At 37.6% G+C, this 22,264-nt stretch overlaps 1 protein-coding gene across 1 annotated transcript; it reads left to right on the forward strand.

Moving 5' to 3' along the window:
- Positions 1 to 216: 216 nt before the first annotated feature.
- LOC134662010 (synaptic vesicle glycoprotein 2C-like) lies at positions 217 to 14,314 on the forward strand. Its single transcript, XM_063518250.1, has 11 exons — positions 217 to 285; positions 4,535 to 4,607; positions 7,126 to 7,287; positions 9,154 to 9,316; positions 10,535 to 10,656; positions 11,039 to 11,283; positions 11,493 to 11,647; positions 12,104 to 12,245; positions 12,644 to 12,930; positions 13,777 to 13,904; positions 14,228 to 14,314. The coding sequence occupies exons 2-11, from the start codon at positions 4,535 to 4,537 to the stop codon at positions 14,302 to 14,304; spliced, it is 1,554 nt and encodes a 517-aa protein (XP_063374320.1). The 5' UTR covers positions 217 to 285; the 3' UTR covers positions 14,305 to 14,314.
- The last annotated feature ends 7,950 nt before the right edge of the window (positions 14,315 to 22,264 follow it).

The raw sequence follows: 22,264 nt of genomic DNA on the forward strand, positions 1-22,264 counted from the left end.
TCTAACACATACATGTGAGTAAATTATATTTAGTTAAGTAACTGAATAGTTTAATTCAACTTCTCTTTTACCTGGACCTTTAAAATTAAATCCGTCCACTGGTAAAACCCAAAGCTAACGAGTTGGGCGCGCAGTGGCACGAACCGGTGCGCACACGCAGTGCGCACTGCTTGTATATATATAAGCGAACATCATCTCGCCACCTCATTGATAAGGCACCCAGTGGCTGTAGCTCTCACTAGAAGAAGGACAAGTATAACATAACGACACATTCTTTTTTTAAATGTAAGTCTGAACAGAGTATTAAATTGGGATTTTTTGGGATATAAAGGATTTTTGATATACGGATCTGAGATCATATTTGACCTTAGTAAAAAAAACAATATACACTTAAGAACAACAAAAACGGGTCACTTTGTATGGAAATTTCCATACAGCCTAGATCTACCTTATTGTAGATTCTCCTAAATCCTTGAGGCTATACAATACTAAGACCTTCTACTACAGTGTCTAGTTAAATCTTTTTTTTTTTAATACTACGAATTTCGCCTTGGGGTACCTCGCTAAGGATCTAGGAGCATTTACAATCCACAGCTTTGCTATTTTAAGTAGGTGAAATCTGCATAGGTACCTATATCAAAACGCTCTATGACCAAAAATAGGGTACCAAATGCTAATCCTTAATTTTCGAAAACAGGATAGTAATTTTGTTTTAGGGTGGTTGGGGTGGGTCGAAACCTATTTATTATTAAGCATCTTTTGTCGTTCTGTCAGTCTATCAGTGAACTGAATTTCCGGAACTGTATTAGCTAGGAAAAAGAAAATTTCCACACATTAAAATAGTTTTCTTTTGTTATAACACTAAAGAAATTTAAAAAAAGTTGGATTACAATTTCGGCGATTTATTGAATCTTTTACAAGTTAATACAATATTTACAGTTATATTACAATTATATATGGCAGCATTTATAAATACATAATACAACAGCCAATAGCTACCTCGGGAAACATTAGGTACTTATACCATTAATGAAAATAATCTTATAATAAATAACTAATACCTACTACAATATAAGAGAGATAAATGGTGATATTATAAAATAACCAATAAAACTGGCACTCAAATCAATGAAAAAAAAGAGATGTATAAGTCTCTATCGTAAATTATACATTTAATTTGGAGATGTAAAAGGTCTCCAAAATCATAGGAAATTACTAACAAGATTTGGAGGTGAATAGGCTCTCCAAGCGTCAATCCAGGTAAATGCACACGTAGACGGATGACACTAAAGTAAAACAAACCCAATGATCTAATTTAAGTGTTATCAGCTCTTAGTAACGGCTTATCTTCTACGTTTTGATAATAGGACGTAGTTTTCCCACGCTGATTTCAGATTGGTTTTTAGGGTTCCGTACCAAAAAGGTGAAACGCAACCATTGTGGCGCTACTCTGTCCGCAGGGTGCCGCAGGTCTGTTGTTTGCATGTTTGTATACTATCCTGTACTTCATTTTTAAAATTGATGTAAGAAATAAAAGGCTTTTTTATTTTTAACCTACTTCAATTTCATAGAAGGAATAGGTTCTGTATTCGGTTGTGGCTATGTTCTTTTTTTATGTATGTTCACCGATTACTCCGAGCTCCGAGACCCGTGGGCCGATTTAAGTAATTCTTTTTTTGTTCAAAAGAAGGTACTTCCAAGGTGGTCCCACATTAATCCATGATCATGAGGAATTGAGGGAACCCCTCAATTTTTAAATGCACATGTATGGTGATTTGGGTGTTTTCTTAAGCAACTCGAGCATTTTCTCTCGAAAACCACAAATTCGACGAAGTGACCTAGAAACCTGATGATGATGATTGTTTTGATGATAATCAGGACGACTTCTTAAAATGTAGGACGTTCAGCGATTACTCCGAGACCCGTGGTCCGATTTGAGCAATTGTATGAAGGCAACTGCCTCCAAGGGCGTCCCACATTAATCTGGTGCTGTTCTGATGATGGGATCAATGAAGAACTGAGGGAACTCCTCAATTTTTAAAGGCACATGTATGGGGATTTGGGTATTGTCTTAAGCAAATCAAGCATTTCCTCCCGAAAATCACCAATTTGATGAAGTACAACTGTAGCCTCACCACGAGTTTGACACTACATATTCGCTAACGTCTAACTAATAGAATGCCAATACGAGCGAGGCGCATAGAAAGTAAGTTAAGCACACGCATATCATAATGAATACGCACTTTTGGTATAATTTCAGTTTACAAACGTTCAAAACGTATACTAATCTTATGTATAATGCACTAAATCTATATTTTCAATAAGTATAACATAAAAATAATATAACATACAATATACATACCGCTGTTTGGTATAACATACAAATAAACTAATTACATTTAATATAACATTCATTATGCATATAAAAAAAAAATAATGAATAACATCTCATATAAATATCTGAACAAAACATCAGTAAAATTATTTGGATAGCTCAGTATTTCACAGGGCATCGAAAGTAATTACTGTCAGAAAAGTAGGTTAGGTTAGGTTAGAACTGTGACTCCCCAGAAAAAGAAACTGCTACCAGAAAAGTAGGTTAGGTTAGGTTAGAACTGTGACCCCTCAGAGAAAGAAACTGCTACCAGAAAAGTAGGTTAGGTTAGAACTGTGACCCCTAAGAGAAAGAAACTGCTACCAGAAAAGTAGGTTAGGTTAGGTTAGAATTGTTACCCCACAGAAAAAGAAACTGCTACCATAAAAATAGGTTAGGTTAGGTTAGAACTGTGACCCCCCACAGAAAAAAACTGCTACCAGAAAAGTAGGTTAGGTTAGGTTAGAACTGTGACCCCTCAGAGAAAGAAACTGCTACCAAAAAAGTAGATTAGGTTAGGTTAGAACTGTTACCCCCAGAAAAATAAAAGGTTAGGTTTATTGCGGTGTATTTGTTTTGTATATTATATTATTTCAACGTTATACCTTTTTATACTTATCATAAACGATATTATATGTAAAGTTCGTTATACATTATACAATTATAGAATTCATTGTTATACGTATCACACGTTATACTTATTGCACGTTATGTCATTCAAAATTATACTAATTGAATGTATATATTCTGAGCAATATATTATAGGTTTGTATACGTTCTATTACTTACCCCGCTAGCGAATGTCAGTGTTAGACTTATGGTAAGGCTACTGAGGAGTCGAGAAATGGCGGTTGAAGGGTTGGTGGTTCAGGATTCAGGGTCGAGGCGTTCCGTGATCTGGGGTTGATGTGCTGTGAGGTTGAGTGATCGGGGGGTTGAGGGATTGGGTCAGTGGCGGGTCGGAGGATGGATTTTGTGTTTGTGTAGTGACAGGAAATATTTCGAATTTAGTGATACGCATTATTACGCTTTTTATTCATGCGTCACCCGTCACTGATAAGCTTTTAACAGTGCCTTAAAACTAAAAATGGAAAAATAAAAACGTTTACAAAAAGAGAAAACCGACTTCAAAAAGGATAAAATAAAATATTATCCGTTTTTCAGTATATGCGTTACCAACTGATATGTTTGAAGTCGGTGCAAAGCCAAATTTGAAGCATACCATGATTTTAGGGCGATTAGATAAGAATTAGTAAAAATTGCTCTTTAAAAACATGTCGGCAATCGCATTGGTTTTATACTAGTACCTACAAACATGGTACGGACTGCGCCAAGGTGGATAGACAGTGTGTTCTTAGGTATCTACAGTAAAGTATGATCATTGCTGTCGTGTAAGAGGCAATCCAACGTACATTCATAGACCCACATTCTTATCGAATCGCCCTAAAATCATGGTATGCTTCAAATTTGGCTTGGCACCGACTTCAAACATATCAGTTGGTAACGCATATACTGAAAAACGGATAATATTTTATTTTATCCTTTTTGAAGTCGGTTTTCTTTTTTTTGTATAAGTTTTTATTATTTATTTATACCTATTATCCTTCGCCCGCTTCTTTAACTGTTAAGCCCGGTCGAAAAATATAATTATGTTTTCAAATTTAAAGGTTCTGTAGACAGTTTAGGTTGTGCGTCTTCAGTAGGTACCTATCTAAGTAATTCAACTGTTTTAGTAAATAATATTACACTTTGAGACAAAGGTTATTTTAGCATTAGGTACATCGCATTTGTTTTTTTTAGCCACATTTCCATAACTTAAATGCCAGTTTTTATTAAACTGCTCGTAATTCGGTAACTAGAATCAACAAAGTGGGACCTTTTTCTAAACTCGTACACATAAATACAACAATGTCGTCATAATAACAACAACAGTGTGTCACTAACACCTGATTTACACGGCGCGCGAACTCGCATGCGATTTTAGTTACATTGCGGACTGTTGGTTACGTCTTATTCAACCGACCGATCAAAACCCGCAATGTAATGAAACTCGCATCGTCTAAATGAGCCCTAATGTTTTGTTTTTCATTTCGATCAGTGACAAATTAAATAGTTATCAACTTATCAATTATGTAACACCCCTGGAAACGATTATTGCAGATGGACAAGAAAAACAACAACCAGAAAAGCCCTGGGCTGGCGACATCGGTCGAAGAGGCACTTAGCTATACAGGTCAGTCCAATCCACCAATAATACAGGGTTATATTTGGACCATTAGCCATATCGCCCCCGAAATCCCAAAAAAAAATTTGGCCTTCCCATAGAAAACGTCGACATCCACTCGACCAGAATGTATGAAACGGCCAAAAAATTTTTTGTGATTTCGGAGTTGGTCCAATAGAAAAAGTTGTTCAGTATGGCCTACCTAATCACCTCGCACAATATGGCTAACAGTCCAAATAATATATAACCCTGTATGTCACTTAACGAACTTAGTTTAGTTATATGTATACTGGCACATGGGCGTATGGTGAAAAATTGATACTGTTATACTATATATAGTTTCTTGTATTTACGAAATGGGCAAGCCACATATTTTGACTAAGATCATATTTGTTTATCGGTGTTTCGGGGGGCCCAAAAAAAGGAGTCCTCCCACTCACAGATCACCAACTTGAGATCTGATAACTTTTTGACAGTGCGAGCCATGTGGTCTCGTCTTGGCAACATTTTACGTGAAAATGTTTTTATTGGGATAAATACTATTTTTTGTAAAATACGTCTGTCTTCTCGTTTCAAATGTAACGATTAGTCAATTGTGACGTTATCTATGAAAAGGGACCTTATTTTCGATGGCGCTTAACGCCATTAATTAACGATGCTCCGATATAAATACAATGCCGCGCGACGCTGTGAGGCGTAAGCGCCATCGACAATAAGGTCCCTTTTCATAGATAATGCAACAATTTCTTTTGTTTATTTAGCTTAATCAAGATAAAATAAGCGCAGAACGTGCCAATATGGATATTTATATATATAAACGAATAGAATTATAAACGAATAAAGGATAACTCACGTTACGTTAGACCGGGTCGACTGCGCCGTGTGGGGCCGGAGCGTCCGGCGCTTAGGTACTTTTCTATGACAGATGACAGGTGATCACGTGACGCTTTCTATAGAAAACGAAGCGCCGGAAGTTCCGGTCCGGGCACGGCCCGGTCTAACGTGAGTCATCCTTTAGTAGCCCATAGTAACATAAACTACAGACGGCTTCCTTGGACTGTTTTAACATAGTTAAAACAGTGCTATCTATCTGACACTTGTTCTAAATGGTCGTTGCAACGCGAGGCAGCGGCCTATGAAAATTCGCGAGTGCGTCTGTTTACATTTAAACATGCCACATATCAGTATTTACTACATTAGATCAGTACTTAATTGCACGTATCGAATTCATACAGGTCCACTTAAAGTAAGTGTGACAAGTCTAATTATTTCATTCCTTTAAACTTGGTTGTTTAAAGTTAGTAAGTATGCGGTGGATTAAGGATGACTTACGCTAGAGAAAAATGAGTCACCGGGATGTCAGGAGGTTCCGGGACGTCAGGGCTTTGCACATAGCGTGACCGGCCCGGGCCCGCATCGTGCCACTCCCGGGCCCCGGTGATGACGTAATGCTTTCCATAAAAAACGAAGCTCCGGAAGATCCGGCCCGGCCACGGCCCGGTCTAGCGTGAGTCATCCTTTAAGAAGAAAATCTTCTGAAACAATATTACATTTCATAATAATATTACCTACAGTATAATGGCGTGTAATATTAATGAGTGAATGTTAACACAGGGCTGTTGGCCGAGAGTGCATCAAATGATCGAGCAACTGCTAACCAATTGTAACATTCCAAATTAATCAATTGATGACCAATTTACGCTTGATCATGGCCAGTTATTGGTGTAGGTTTATGTATGAAATGGTACACTTTAATATGAATACAATAGGTAGTAAATAACTATATCAACTATTAATAATAAGTATGTTACAATTGTATACTGGTGACGCAGTGCCGTTTGGTTCTATTATCGGATAATTTGTAGAATTAGCTCTGTCATGAACTTCCTGGCTTTCCTTGATGGCGTTCCACCACCGCAGTAGTGATATACCTAGTGAGTAGTTACTAGCACCATTCACTAACCCGGGGTTTACCGGTTAACCAATACTAATAACCATCAGGTTACCAGTACAATTTGACACTGGGTTAGGTTTAACCGGTTAACCCCGGGTTATTGGGTGGTGCAAGTGGCGCTTAGAGTCGGTTGCACCAAACCGTCAGTCACCATTAAAAGTTCGCTTTTAACCTTTTAACTGGCGTAGACTGATATATAAGACATACAAAATCGGGCTCATTTCGCCGCTGTCTGATAAATAAGACAAAACTTCGTGTAACTTCGTACCCCCGGCGACACGAGCACGCTCGATGACGTATTCTATGGCGGTTAAAAGGTTAATTGTATGGGAAGTTTCATAAGTACTTTGCTGTGTAGTGTTGAATTGTTGATCAGTCCGTCAATTGTATTTGACGCAACCAGCCGTACCTATTCTTCAATTGGTTTAGACCTCCCCTACTGGTGCTTTGCGTTGCGTCGCGTTGGACACTGCGACATTATAGTTTTCTTTATGACATGCCCAGTTATTGCGTTGCGGCTCTTACTGTAATTATACATAATAAAAAAAAATATACTAATAATAATATCTCCAGGTTTCGGCAAGTACAACTTCGGTCTGCTGCTGATATGCAGCTGGACGCTGCAGGCGATGGGGATGGACTTGTTCGGTACCAGCTTCGTGGTGGCAGCTGCCGTTTGTGACCTGGACCTAGATATGCAGAAGAGGGCGCTGCTCACCGCCACGCCTTTAGCAGGTAAGAGACAGCATCTGACATAACAATGTCCCTTCTTAACAAACCACCTATAAAGCATCTAAATTGTTTCTTGATTCATTTCATCACACGTAAATTCTTATATGGGAAAGGAATTAGCAGTTACGTCATGAAGCATATAAGTAGAGTAGCTCGACTATATGTATAATGTTAAAAATTTCCACTCCTTTCAGATTTTGGCTTAAATGTATGGCACGGTGAATGCCAAGGATCGAGAACAGCATATATTATCAGTCAAGTGTACCCTTTTAACCCTTTTGGTAATACTATGGAAATTACTAGGCAGTTATCTCCTAGCACAATATCTCCATTAAGATTATAATAGTAACGTTTAATTACTTTTCTCATTTACTTGGTTATTATAGGGTTATAGACTTTATCGTTGGCGCTAAGTGATTAAGACGCGATTGACGTTGGATTCTTCAACTAAAAATAATTGTGTTAATTTATTACTCAATCATCGATGATTCTATAATCATCGCGTTTTTGTAAAACGTAAATTCGTAATTAAAAGGTATTAGGTATATTTAGTACATTGTTTATTACTAGAAGATGGCAAAAAAGGCTAACGTGGTAATAAGTATGAGTATACCTAATTAAGTCGCTAATCTTCAGTTTTAAATGTTTTATTTATTGTTTTGTTACTATGCATCTTTTTGCTAGTTGATAAATTGGTTGATATACTGGTTGATATTGGATACTGATCCCAGATTCATTAATTTTATTTAGTTTGTGTATTGCATGCTAGATGGCGTTCAGCCTACACTGTGTACCGGTACACGTTTATTGTGTTGTGGTCCGTAAATCTCTTAAAATAAATATTTTCATTTCATTTCATTTCATAAATCGCGCTCTCAAAATTTCTCTAAGGATTTGCTTAAAATACGCTTCAACTTCAACATACCTGTCTGAATTATTTGATGCCAAGGAATTAAACCGGCTCCCTGCCGACACCGGCTCACTGAGTAAATAAATAAATAAATAAATAAATAAAATAAATAAAATGATATAACGATATTCATCTCTCATTCTGTAGTATAGCTGTGCCCCTACTTTAAGTAAGTAAAACCATAGAGAAATATAATAAGACAAGAGTGCTCACTCCATACATCAGTACTATTAATTTCAGTGTCTACATCTAGCATCGAGTAGCGGAACTATCAGTACTATTACTTGACAATAATGACAATAGATGTAGCACCGACCGGAAAGTCTTATCTCAACAGCATAAGACTTTCCGGTCGGTGCTACATCTATTGTTAAGTAGCAGTACTGATAGCTCCGCTACTCGATGCTAGACGCTAATAGTCTTTTTGGTACTAAAACTGATGTATGGAGTTTTTTAATTTTTATTTTTTATTTATTGAATAATACAAGTTACATGCATGTTAATATTACAGGACCCATCGTGGGCAAAACCTTGAGGAGGTTTGTGTGCCGATGGGGAGTTCAAGAAAAAGAAATTGTGATACATATATCTATCTTATAATAACTAAAATTAGAGTGAGCACTCTTTGTATTTTTTTCTCTATGGTAAAACTTACAAGTGTAGGTATCTTGGGCCTTACGCTCGCTGACCCGTACAGATATTTCACCAACCAATGCTAGCATCAACCGTCATGTTTAAAAAAACAACGGGTTGCACTCCGGGAGTGCCGGCAGAAGTGAAAACTCAATGACATTATAACAGTTTTTCGATCAGGTCACGTGTCCGTGTTACGAATTTTCAATCTGTCGAATCTGTCGGTCACGTGACCTGTCGCGAGTTTAACATTTTTTCCCCATCACAAAAAGTGCACAGCGCCGCTAAGGAAGCTTTCACTTAAAAAACCAATGTCCTTATTTCAGGCGTGGTGGCCGGAGCGCACTTGTGGGGTTACATAGCGGACACAAAGGGCCGGCGGCTGACGCTGTCGCTGTCAATGTCCATAGGCTTCGTCTTCGCCGCCCTGAGCAGTCTGTCGCCAGACTGGAAAACTATGATGGTGCTGAAACTACTGTCTGCCACTTTGTAAGTATTTTAACTCGTAGTCTGTGCATGATAACCGAATTTTATGCTTTGTTATTTGGTTTTATATTTGTTCTGCTCTATACAGCAGACCCGCAGTTTGAGCCAACGTTTTTATAAGAAAGGTCAAGGCGCGGTGTATAGTAAAATGCGCTATTTTGAGACGATATTTACAGACTTTTACAAGGATTTCATGCATTATTTTCTAGTACCTATGTATAACTTCAGTCTTTGAACTACTTTGCTTGTCAAAAACACGAAGGCTCATTATTTTCTCGATAGAATTTTCAATTGAAAACATGCTTAAAATTGTCTTTATAAGGGTAGCAGAAATTAAAGGCAACCGAAGATATTTATTACTATTTATGAAAATGTAATTAATGTTCACAATTTTATTTAAAGTGATATAAAATTAAACTTGCATTTAAAGGCACACACTCTGACGTATTCTAAATCTTGTGGCTTATTTAGAGTAACGTGTACTACTTAACTCCCTACTATAGTCATATTAAAATACTGTATTAAAATATAATATAGGTATAGGTACAATGAATTACTAGTAATAATTATACGAAAGTACTATTTTGTCATCTGCATAATTCGTTTGTCAACAGAAGTCACACCACTTTTTAAGAAGTATGCAAATAGAAAATAAAATTCGCATGCTGTACTGTCCCTATAAATAGACAATTATGACGTCAAAGGTGGTTAAATATCGTCACTCTATGTTTACAAGAAATTTCCCCACTATCTTATCTTAGAGACAATACACTTTATTTGTTACCAATTTTCGCGGGGAAGGCGATAGCATCACTATAAAGTTTTATTTCCACTGCATGATAAGCAAGCAATATCCTAATTGTTTTGCAAAAAACACTTTGTTGTCAGAAGCTGTTTATCGTTGACATAATATTCGTACCTATTTGTCTTGGTGTTATCATTTCAGCTTCGGTAAAAATGCTACCGGTCGCAATTTCTCATCCAATTCTCGCGCAATTTCGTGAGCCATTTCGATAACTTTATCTATAGCAGAAAATTAATTTATTTCAATTATTGTAATAATGGGTAGAAACTATATTTACAGGTTTTTGTCGATTACGTTCTTCGATTATTTTCTAAAAAATGGTGGAGCGATTCGCAACGTCAGCTCATAGAGCCACTAGTTTATACATTAGGTAACAAAAAACTTAAGGTTTCTGAATAACTGTTTTATTGTTACAGTACGTCAGCAAGCAACTCAAGCGCATACACGTTGTTAGGAGAGAGCTGCAGCGCGCGTGCGCGGGGCCGCGCCATGCTGCTTTGCACATGCGCCCTGATGTGTTCTCAAGCTGTTGCTGCAGGTATTACTATCTTACTATAACATGCTAATACAGATTGACAGTCGGAACCTAACATGGGATTAAATTTAATTGTTAAAGTCAATTTTAACATGGAAATCCTTAACATGGATAAACTTTTGGTTCGATGTTCCTGCCTTTAATTCTTAAAAATTCAATATATGTTATTTCGGAGATCGACAGCGGATTAAAATTGTAATGTAATAAAATAACATAACTAAATTCAACGCAAGTACAAAACAGCATGCGTAGGTACCTCAGAAACAAACGAAACTGTTTAAAACATAAAATATAAAAAGAGATTATCAGCATGCGACCTTAAAGTTAATATTTGCCACACCATTTAGCTAGCGGAGATTAACCAACCTTTACATTTTGTCCACAGTATTCGCTTACCCCATCCTCCCCCTCTCCTTCTCTTACCCCATCGAGTTCCTTGGCATCAGCTACCGCCCCTGGCGTCTCCTGGCCTTTGCCCTGTCCCTCCCTTGTTTGGCCACGGCCATCTTGCTGCAGCTGTTCCATGAGAGCCCCAAGTTTCTGGTGACCAGTTCCCGGTATGAAGAAGCTTTGGAGGTGCTAAAGAAAATTTATGCTTGCAATACTGGGAAGAGTGCTGACGATTTTCCGGTAAGATTTTTTTAACTGTGTAGTTAACTTCCGGGTAAATAGCTCGTGGCATAGAGCCCGCTCCTCCCAAGAAGCACATTGCTGAAGACGGCCTAAAACTATTGTACCAATCTTAGAGAGAAAAGAAAAATACATTTTGAGGGAACGTAGACGAAAACTTTCGGTGACCCATTTACAAATTTTAATTCTTTAATTATACGTCTTTGCAGGTGAAGAAACTAGTGGAAGACGAAGAAGACGCATCGTCACTGAGTCAGGAGACCTTCTTCAAGGCTCTGTGGCACCAGACCGTCCAGCTCTTCCGTCCGCCCCTTCTGAAGAACACACTTAAACTATTCTACTTGATCATCGTTATTTACATGACGTGAGTGTCTATTGCGGTGATCCTTTATTTTTCCTGCATCCTAAATGTGTACAGTCATAGAAAGAAGTAATTAGTCGTTCTAATTCGAAAGAAGTAAATAGGCTTTTTTTAAACAGCTTATCTTGTATCCCACTGCTGCTGGGCAAAGGCCTCCCCTTTCTTCCGCCACTCATCACGGCTAGGTGGTTTGGTATAGCTGGTCAACCATATCTTGTCAGTAAAAAAAGGCGCGAAATTCAAATTTTCTATGGGACGATATCCCTTCGCGCCTACATTTTTCAAATATGCCGCCTTTTTCTACTGTCAAGATCTGGTTGACCAAGTATAAATAGGCTATTAAAAAAATACATGTTGTTTTGAAAACGTTTTATAAGCTGGTCTTTTAAAGGTATTCCATTTCTGAATTTCGCTTATGTTCCTTACATATCCTCAACTCAGTATACCGTTTGATTTCAGTGGTAGCGGCTTCGTGCTGTGGCTGCCGTACATCATGAACAATTTGTTCTCAGTAATGGAGAATGGTGGTGGATCTGGGATGAACCTCTGCACCATCATCCGACATGGCAGCAACAGTCTCCTCGTTGCTGATAATTCCACGGTAACTACCTGACTACTCCCCTAATATTATGATTTAAATGGAAGTGAGTTAGAGCTTTTCCCCCTAACATTATATGTAGTACAGCAGGGGTCACCAAATGGCGGACCGCGGTCCAGATCTGGCCCGCCGACCTATATTATTTTTTCACTTATTTAATAAACTCAATTAGAAACGGTTGCGATGGTCCATATTATTTTAAAAACCAGACCCCTGAGGAAACTAATTGGTGACCCCTGTATTACAGCATCTCGATTTCCGTGATTAAATTAGAGAGGTCTCAGGAAAAACCAAAAAGAACACTGGTATTACTTAGGTACTAAACTTGTGGACTAATGTTGGCTGGTATTACGGTATCAAAAGATGACCAATGACAAATTCTAACCAAAAAAATTCTTCAGTCAATTGCAGTCTGCAACGACACCATCCAAGAGACAACCCTGCTCTCAGCCATGACGTACGGCGCCTTTGCTGCCTCTGCCAACCTCCTTCTCTCCCTCACCTGCGAGGCGAGGAAGCGGGTGGCCATGATGGGGATCCTGGCCATGTCGGCTTCAGCTGCAGTGCTGCTGAACGTAGTGCGCGTGCCTATTGCTGGAGGGGTGTTCTTCTTCATGTTCCTCATGTGTGCGCTCTCGATGGGGATTTTGAGTGTTTATTTTGTGGAGCTGTATCCGACTTCAGTGAGGTGAGCATTTGCATCTTCAACAACAAGTCAAGAGATCTCTTAGTTACCAACTCCTGTCAACCTGTTGCTCTTCCTAGACTTAGAATCAAATAACTATGATAGGAAAACCTTACGACATCAGCATTAGCATTTAGCAGGACTGCCAAAAGTAAGAATAGCTAAAGTTAATTATGAGGCTTAAAAATTGTCTCAGTACATTATGTAGCTGATAAAACACTCATTCATAAACATTAGACATAATATTTTTCATGCGATTTTGCTCACTGAGTGAGACTAAATGAGCAAAATGCGATTTTGCTCACTCGGTGAGCAAAATGCGATTTTGCTCACTGTTTTTAAGTAGCAAAGTACCCTTGTTCGAGATGCTGAGGTGAAAATTTAATTGTTGGTATATCTTAAGAAAACATGAGTGAATAGAGGTAAGTGATGAAGAAGGAATACATTTTTCGGGTTCTCTAATATGTTCTCACTGCTGAGGTGAAAAGTTTTGTGAACTACACGAGATCAAAGTTATTTACATCTCGTGCGCTTTTGAGTCCCTTACTACGCTCAAGATTCTAAATTAGATTCACTCGCTACGCTCGTGAATCTATTATAGAATCTTTCGCTTGCACGGGACTCAAAATAAGCACTCGAAGAAATATCAAACTTTGATCTCTTGTTGTACAAATAACTATTTTCTACAGCAGAGAAATGATAATACGTAGGCTTTTACCATGATACGAGTTCGAGTACCATACGTAGCCATTTTAAGTGCATGAATTTAACTGTCCTTTTGATTTATTATTAAAACAAAATCTTGAATTGAAAGGAAGAAAAAATTAACAACTGTGTGTGTTGTTGCAGGGGTATGGCGTCATGCCTGTCGGTGATGCTGGGGCGGTCCAGCGCGTTCTTAGGAGTGAACGCCATTGGAGCGCTGCTTCAAATTAGCTGCGAGGCTACTTTCTATGTCTGGGCCGTTTTATTACTAAGTAAGTTAAATTTCCGATTATGTGGTTCTTCTGGCTAGCTGTATAGATAGGTAACTGACAAAACTGTCTCGCCATCTTTGTGCACCGGACATTGCAGGCAGCCTCACTTAGTGACTGTTGAAAAGGGTAACAATTTATGAGGATTGGAATCACTGAGTGTGCTTCGTCCTGCCTTTTGACTAGTTCCTAAGTACCATTATTTAGGTTCCATTGTTTGTTTCGTCAAAATGTACGCTGATATTCTTTCTCAGTCCTCTATAGATAGATAAAACACATCGAAACATGTTTAATGTTGTTTCATGTGTATTTTTTTTGTTCCACAGGTGCAATTGTATTTGCGTGGCTTCTACCAAAGGACAAAGCCGTAAAAGGACGTGATGTTGAACAAACCAAATTGTAGAGAGAAGCAGTGATGAAGGCAATGACAGCTTTATGTATGAAGAAAAGTGCTTTGAGATAATATTACACTTTTAGCTTCTTTTAGCAAATGTGGAAGAAAGCGTCGATACTGTGAGGATGGGGGTTTGAAAAAATGATCATACTTGTCGAAAAAATGCTTTTAAAGATGCTTTTAAACTTTTAAAGTACTGAAATTGTGTAACTTTCTTACTCATAGGTTAAGATAAGGATGTAAGAGAGAGAATATTTTATGGTTGAGTCAATGCGTTCCTTAGTCAGATGCATTACTTTGAATATCCTATATTGTAATCACTGATAAATTCCTTGCGCGGTTACCGTCCGTGTTTAATATTGTTCCAATAGACAAATGCATATTTTCAATCTACAAGATTACATTTACATTATAGTTTATTTGATTTTGAAATTATACAGGGCGATTCAATGGACGTAGCATAGAGAATATTTTTCAGACGCTCATCTCTTATAATTATTCTTCAAAAAAACATGACCAAATATTTACTAGTTTATCTCGGTTTCGGTTTAAAAATCATTCTTGTAATCAGCCTGTATAAAATTATAACGTCTACCTCTAAGATATATCTACATTTTAAAATTATATCTTCGGGAGAAGGTTATTACTTGTTTATCTTTGTACTTTTTTGAGACGCAGGTAAACGTATTTTATTTATTTTAGTGTAATATGACTGAAATAGTTTATGATGTAACCCTGAGGAGCAGGCCTCCCATTTAACTGTGTACTGATTGTAAATATGTGTACCTGAACTTAAACTGATAGTTTAATAAGTTGACCAAAAGTATGCATTAATTAATATTATTTTAGTAGACTATTCTTATAAAACGTGTCTGCGGTTAGCAATTACCGCAACTATGTAGGTATTTATGAAATTGTATATGTATGAAGTCGTGGCAATTAGACTACATACATATTTTTGTATAGCCAAATACTTTAAATCCCCATTTGTGTGTAGCTAACATCTATACTACCTACTCCTATTTAATCTTCCTGAAAAATATTAAGCATATAAGTGGATATACATATTATAATATAATCCAACTTCTTAGCGATGTTAATAATGAGTCTTCACACCTTACTTATATATTTTTGTTAAATGTGAAATTGCTATTCAAAACTTCACTACTACATACAAAAGGGGCTTTGGTTAAATTTTTACTTTAATAGCCTAAAGTAGATCAATTTCGTTCATAAAGATTGTAAAATTAAACTTATTCTTTGAGATAACTGAGTTATAAGCAAAGATCCAATCTCCTTATTTTAAGTTAATCCTAGCTTGTAGTATTTGTTTAAGTACTTGAACTGAATAAATAGATTTTTAATCATATGTGTTCTTATTACCTAGGTACTAAAAGGCGGCATCGTCAAACAGCGGTCTTGACATCACTGCGAGAGCCGGGAGTGGGGCAACACTTTGACGTCTGTCATCTAGAGATCGGTTTTTGCGCATGATCGGCGTCGCGTCTTACCTAAGTCCAAAACTCTGATTATTATTGTGATTCCCTAATAAATATTGTTTAAAATGGTGCTCTGGTGTTTTTACCCTTACAGCTTCAGAAGTGCGATAGTGGATTCCCGCCTACTACGATATAATTTGTCGAAATTGACATTACGAAATTTACCGCGCGTAGTCCTTCCTTGTTTCATTGTTCTGATCGTTAATCTGATTGTAATGAGTAAATGCACCAACACCACTCATCAGTTAGGGACTTTTAAATATACAAAGTCCAAGATTGGTGTCAAAATCATACCTACAAGAATAACCTAAAAACTAACCTGTGCCGGCTATTGGCTGGCGTATCGTACCTTTGCCGTGTGTTTTGTGTGTTTTGTGTTTGATTTCAGATACCTATTTCAGTTTATGTACATCAATGATCATGACTGTCAAAAATAAAACATATTGACAGTGTAATAAAGCTGCTGGCATGTATGTATTACAATATTCACAGCAGAAGATCACAAGACATAAGCTGACAGATACCATTAGGTACAATTGAATTTTGATATTGGTATGAATGAAATAAATCCTTGGGATTATAGAGTAACTCAGGTAAAAGTTAACTCAGGTAAGAAGTCTGTCGATCCAACACCTAACAGTGCTCCGGGGCCATAGTGGTAAATATTCACTGCCTCACTTATATGTTGTGTTATTTTTGTAATCTATGTGCTTTCAGATACATAACATAATGTGATTAAGTATGTCTACATGACATATTAACAAAATGCTATGAACATTTTCTAAAGTCTGTGTCGTGGTGAAATTTACATTCAAGTAAAAAGCATATAAAACAAGTTTGGTAATGTAGCCTTGATTGATGCTATATGTATGGTGGTAATATGCTTTCATGATTAACAATGAGTGCTATTTAATACTTTATCCTTTAAGACAAATTAAAATAGATTTCATGGTTTCAAAAACACTGGAATATTGGTTACAACAACGATAAGGAGAAATTACTTGTTGTTTCATATGTGTGTGTGTGTGATATTACACATGCTTATTGCAACTGAAATAATGCTTTGTTGGTGTGTTTTTGGTTTGTGTAATTTCCAGAAATTTAACAGCAATGATTCTTGACTATCGGGTCAGGCCTCTATAATGAACCCAAATGGACATGGGTAATATTTGTTAATTGGTTATGGATGCCAGGTATATTATGTCCTAGTGCTCATAATTCATATATGGAGAAAATATGTTGATAAGTGGCTATACTCCGATGTCATGGAAAATGAGGTATTTATTTAGAAATAAAATGTTTGTTCATGTTCTACATGTATACTAACGGTCAGTATGTGTTACATTGACTGTGTGTGGTTAGTAAAGTGCGCTTTATGAATAAGCGAAAGGTGACATTTATTTGTAGCTGGTTAGTATTGTCTGTGACAAATGTAGTTGCTCCATGTTTCCGGAGCCTCCTCGGACTGAATATTTTAAAAGACAGTTCATATCACATATAACCTCCTGCATCTTTGCAATTAACATTAAGCTGCAGACATACTGATAAATAAGGCAGTAAATCATTTGAGATGTTGAGAAAATTTCTGTCTGTACATATTATTGATTGGTTCTATGTATGAAAAATCTTATGAATGTTTATACAAATTAATTGCATACAGCTTATAGTATGTTGTGGTTGTTGTTTTGTTCATTGGGATGTTGGTTAAAGTTTGCATTGCAAATATTTTTCACAAAATGTCATATTATAAAATGAACCAAAGACATATATTTAAACAGACTTACCAAACTAATGAAAGTTTTATTGGCATGACATTGTCAAGTGTTTGAGTTATTGACAATGATAATCATTTGTGTTCTAACAGTATGTTTCAGATGCATTTCATTATAACAAAACTTTATTACTGATGAAGTTTGATGAATTTCCAAGGTTAAAATCTTGTCAAAGAGATGGACATATTGAACAAGATATTTACTGAGCTGAGTATGACACTGGTAAAGCAGGTTGTTGCTAATGGTAAGCGAGGTAAATACTTTCAGGAGTCAATATGGATATTGACGGTCTACATGATACATGTCTTTTACATACAAGTGCGACTGGACTCTAAACGTTCCAGTCCGATAAGTGTTTTATGGGTGAATATTAAACGAAGGTAAATAGCTTGGTTAAAGCTTTCCAAATAACTATTTTAACCATTCACTGCTAATGAACATTGACCGAAGAATATCATGTCACGAGCTACTGTTTGAAGTTATTGACGGTTTTCGTCTGAACTTGTAGTGTGTTATGGTACCGTTTGCATTAATAAACAGTACACTTTTATTACTTCTGGGTTTCATAAATCAGAAGTTATAAATAATAATATGTTTCACAAATTTTGTGGGTTCACTAAGTATGTACCTATTTCATTGTTTTGAAAAATGCATAAATTGTGGTTTATTATGTTATGAACTCATTTATCTTACAATGTGTGCTTGCATGGCATTTAACAAAATTATTTAGTTTTGTGCAGGTATAAGTTAACCTGGATGATGATGTGTTGAGTTATCTACACATAAAATGCACATGCACAGCTGGAGAAAATCAACAATGTGTGTCTTGGGATTGGAAGCTTTATGGTTTAAGCATATGTGCCATGATTTGACTGATTGGTCATTATCAATATACACTTCATGATGGTTGAAAAATACAATTTGTGAAACCTCGATAAGGCGAACCTGGGTAAGAGAGGAACCTCGATAACATGAACTTCTGTTCAGGCTCTACTGTAGTTCAATGTTGGTATAGTAAGAGTGTTGCCTTTATTTAGGGGCACGGAAGAGGCAAGCCAAGTTGCACATGATCATTTACAATTGGTTGCATAGTAGCAACTGCTTATTATTTTATATTTCCCATGTTAAGGGCAAATGCTGTTATTTCAGGTACCGTTTTCAGATTAAGAACTGACTACGAGTATATTCTCAGATTAGGAACTGAGATATAATTTTATGAGACACTCGGATTGAGAACTGAGTGATTATTTTATTTATATTACTTACTCTCGAGTTCGGAATCGAGTTGTGATTTTGTTTTATCCCAGAGTTAGAACTGGGTTACTGTTGTCATACTTATGTGTTTTGTTAACAGGTTTGCCGACTAAAATAAACACACTGTGCTTGATTAATTTTATTAGACACTCGGATTGAGAACTGAGTGATTATTTTATTTATATTACTTACTCTCGAGTTTGGAATCGAGTTGTGATTTTGTTTTATCCCAGATTTAGAACTGGGTTACTGTTGTCATACTTATGTGTTTTGTTAACGGGTTTGCCGACTAAAATAAACACATTGTGCTTGATTAATTTTATTAGACACTCGGATTGAGAACTGAGTGATTATTTTATTTATATTACTTACTCTCTTCAATGTCTGCTATAGAGCTTTAATTATTATGTGCTCTTTAAGAAGGGCTGTTACTTTAGTCTTGGCAAGGGATGCTATCCTTAATAGGCTACTTCCTGGCGCCGGTAATCGCAACAGAGGCTTTAAGGAGCGGCCTGTTGCTTGTCACTATCCTTGAGAGGGTGGTTGTTGCTGATATTTGCAGTGTAGGCTTTAAGAAGCGGACCATTGCATGTGATATAAGACTATCCTTAAGAGGATGGTTGTTACTGGTATTTGCAGTGTAGGCTTTAAGAGGCGGACCATTGCATGTCATATAAGACTTTCCTTAAGAGGATCGTTGTTACTGGTGTTTGCAGTGTGGGCCTTAAGAGGCGGACCATTGCATGTGATATAAGACTTTCCTTAAGAGGATGGTTGTTACTGGTATTTGCAGTGTAGGCCTTAAGAGGTGGACCATTGCATGTGATATAAGACTATCCTTAAGAGGATGGTTGTTACTGGTATTTGCTGCAATGCAGGCCTTAAAAGGCGGACCGTTGCATGTGAGCTTAGATTATCCTTAATAGGCTAATTTTGTTACTGGTATATCTGCAGTGCAGGCCTTAAGAGGCGGACCATTGCATGTGATACAAGACTATCTTTAACAGGCTAGTTTGTTCCTGGTATCTGCAGTGCAGGCTTTAAGAGGCGGACCATTGCATGCGATATGATATTATCCTTAAGAGGACCATTATTTCTACTACCGATAAATGTTTTATCTATATCGTATCGTACTATTTGTTGTTGACCTTGAGAGGTTGGCTTGAGACCTTGTTTACAAAAGGATATTTTAATGACCTTAACACTGATGATCTCAAGGTTACCTTGAAAGGGTTGCTTGCACTTATACCTTCTAGGGATCGCTGGCGAAGTACCGGATCCAGTAGAGTTGGAGGGAGTGCCTGTTCGAAATACCCAGTTGGAGCGAGTGCGTGCACCGGGCTCCGTGAAAACCTTATCGTGAAGGGCTGACTTCTACGGTCGTTGCGCCTACAAGGGCAGTGGTGTCCTAGCCTAGGCAGCTCCGCACATGCTCTCACGAGATGTACGCATTTTTGTGCGTGCATGCGAGGGAGTCTTACATCCTACAACGGAGAAGCCAATTGTGAGTTTGTTCCAAGTCTTTGCTTTTAAAACGACACAAATAGTCATTGTTACGTTAAGCGGTCAGTATGAACGCACCGCTCAATGGAAGGTTTGGGTTAGCTGCATGGGTATACATGCTAGAAATTTATCAAAATCTAATAAATCCTTCAAAGTTATATGACGTTATTCACAAGAAAATAATTTATGTTAGATGGTGTTAAAAAAAAAAGGGGGTGGTTTATCTACCTGCCGCTAGATGTCACGCTCATCGCAATATTTTATTATTTTGCATAATTAATTAATTGGTAGTTATATCCTCTTGGTGTCATATGCACGTGAATTAAGCCTTTTGTGTATTTCAAGCAAGTGCTGAGCAGACTTGCATATCCTAACACCTCTCATACCACGGATTATTTGGTACCTAGCCTGGTCATGCTTTCTTACATTTGGTTCAGTCGGCTTAAGCCCTTACTCCAATTCGACTGAAATAGAACTGAATATCTTGGTGTAAGTTGACAATAACGAAATAGACCGTTTCAACGGAACCGAACGGAATCGAGTCGAATTACTCAAAAGGACCAAGGCTTGTATATCGGCTGAGCGTAAAAGGTGCTTGTTCAATTCGCAGAATATTGAACTGGTGGAGGCTACATCCACCTGGTGAAGACCCAGCTTGCTGCGACTGCGTTGGCTGTGGCAGACTTCAGTGGCTGCACTGATGACAGTGACCTGCGGGGCGCTGGTCGGGTCAGGCGATGGCCGAGCTAAAAGGCGGCATCGTCAAACAGCGGTCTTGACATCACTGCGAGAGCCGGGAGTGGGGCAACACTTTGACGTCTGTCATCTAGAGATCGGTTTTTGCGCATGATCGGCGTCGCGTCTTACCTAAGTCCAAAACTCTGATTATTATTGTGATTCCCTAATAAATATTGTTTAAAATGGTGCTCTGGTGTTTTTACCCTTACAGTACCTTTAATTTATACGCAAAAAACGATATTCATAATATTTTAATATTCATGAATTTTATGAGATCAATAAATTTCATGAGATAACCTTCATTACCTATATCCACTGAGCCCTTTTGTGAACAGCTATCATATTATAAATACTACTGAAAACGGAAAATCTACCATGTAAGGTAATTGTTTTGGCGAGTTTCCAATATATCGATAGTAGCAGAGACACCGTGCAGTGTTTTTTTTTTAAATGCGTATTATTTAAATACGACTTAAAATAAAAACCAACACGTGTCCGCGCCCTAGCCGATGTACATTGTACAGAGATCACAGATGACGCGCGACAATGAACAATTTTGCCAGCCTAAACGAATCCTCAGCCAGCAAGTAGCTACTTCCGAAGTTCCGACCCTCGACAATAATGTACTAATATTACATTGTGCAATACGCCTTATTGCACAATGTTATTGCCTGAATAGTTTGTGGTCAAAACGGGGTCAAAATTATTAACGAGAGCCAATAGAAAACTAATGCCCTAAGGGCAGAGGGTTTTTAACTTTTTATGACTCTACTCTACTCTAAAAAAAAAAAAGCGCTGGTGGCCTAGCGGTAAGAGCGTGCGACTTGCAATCCGGAGGTCGCGGGTTCGAACCCCGGCTCGTACCAATGAGTTTTTCGGAACTTATGTACGAAATATCATTTGATATTTACCAGTCGCTTTTCGGTGAAGGAAAACATCGTGAGGAAACCGGACTAATCCCAATACGGGCCTAGTTTACCCTCTGGGTTGGAAGGTCAGATGGCAGTCGCTTTCGTAAAAACTAGTGCCCACGCCAATTACTGGGATTAGTTGCCAAGCGGACCCCAGGCTCCCATGAGCCGTGGCAAAATGCCGGGACAACGCGAGGAAGATGATGCCATCCGCGGATTCGGATGCGGATGGTACCTGATGCATAAAAAACGTCAAATATTACATTTTAGTAATTTTATTTACAAAAAACCG

This window comes from Cydia amplana, chromosome 2 (assembly GCF_948474715.1).
Source record: "Cydia amplana chromosome 2, ilCydAmpl1.1, whole genome shotgun sequence".
Lineage (NCBI taxonomy): Eukaryota > Metazoa > Arthropoda > Insecta > Lepidoptera > Tortricidae > Cydia > Cydia amplana.

Bases quoted from the DNA above. Each gene is read 5' to 3' on its own strand.
- LOC134662010 (XM_063518250.1), top strand. From the start codon at position 4,535: ATGGACAAGAAAAACAACAACCAGAAAAGCCCTGGGCTGGCGACATCG. The intron at 4,608-7,125 runs GTCAGTCCAATC...TAATATCTCCAG, and splicing joins AGAGGCACTTAGCTATACAG to GTTTCGGCAAGTACAACTTC. The intron at 11,284-11,492 runs GTAAGATTTTTT...ACGTCTTTGCAG, and splicing joins AGAGTGCTGACGATTTTCCG to GTGAAGAAACTAGTGGAAGA.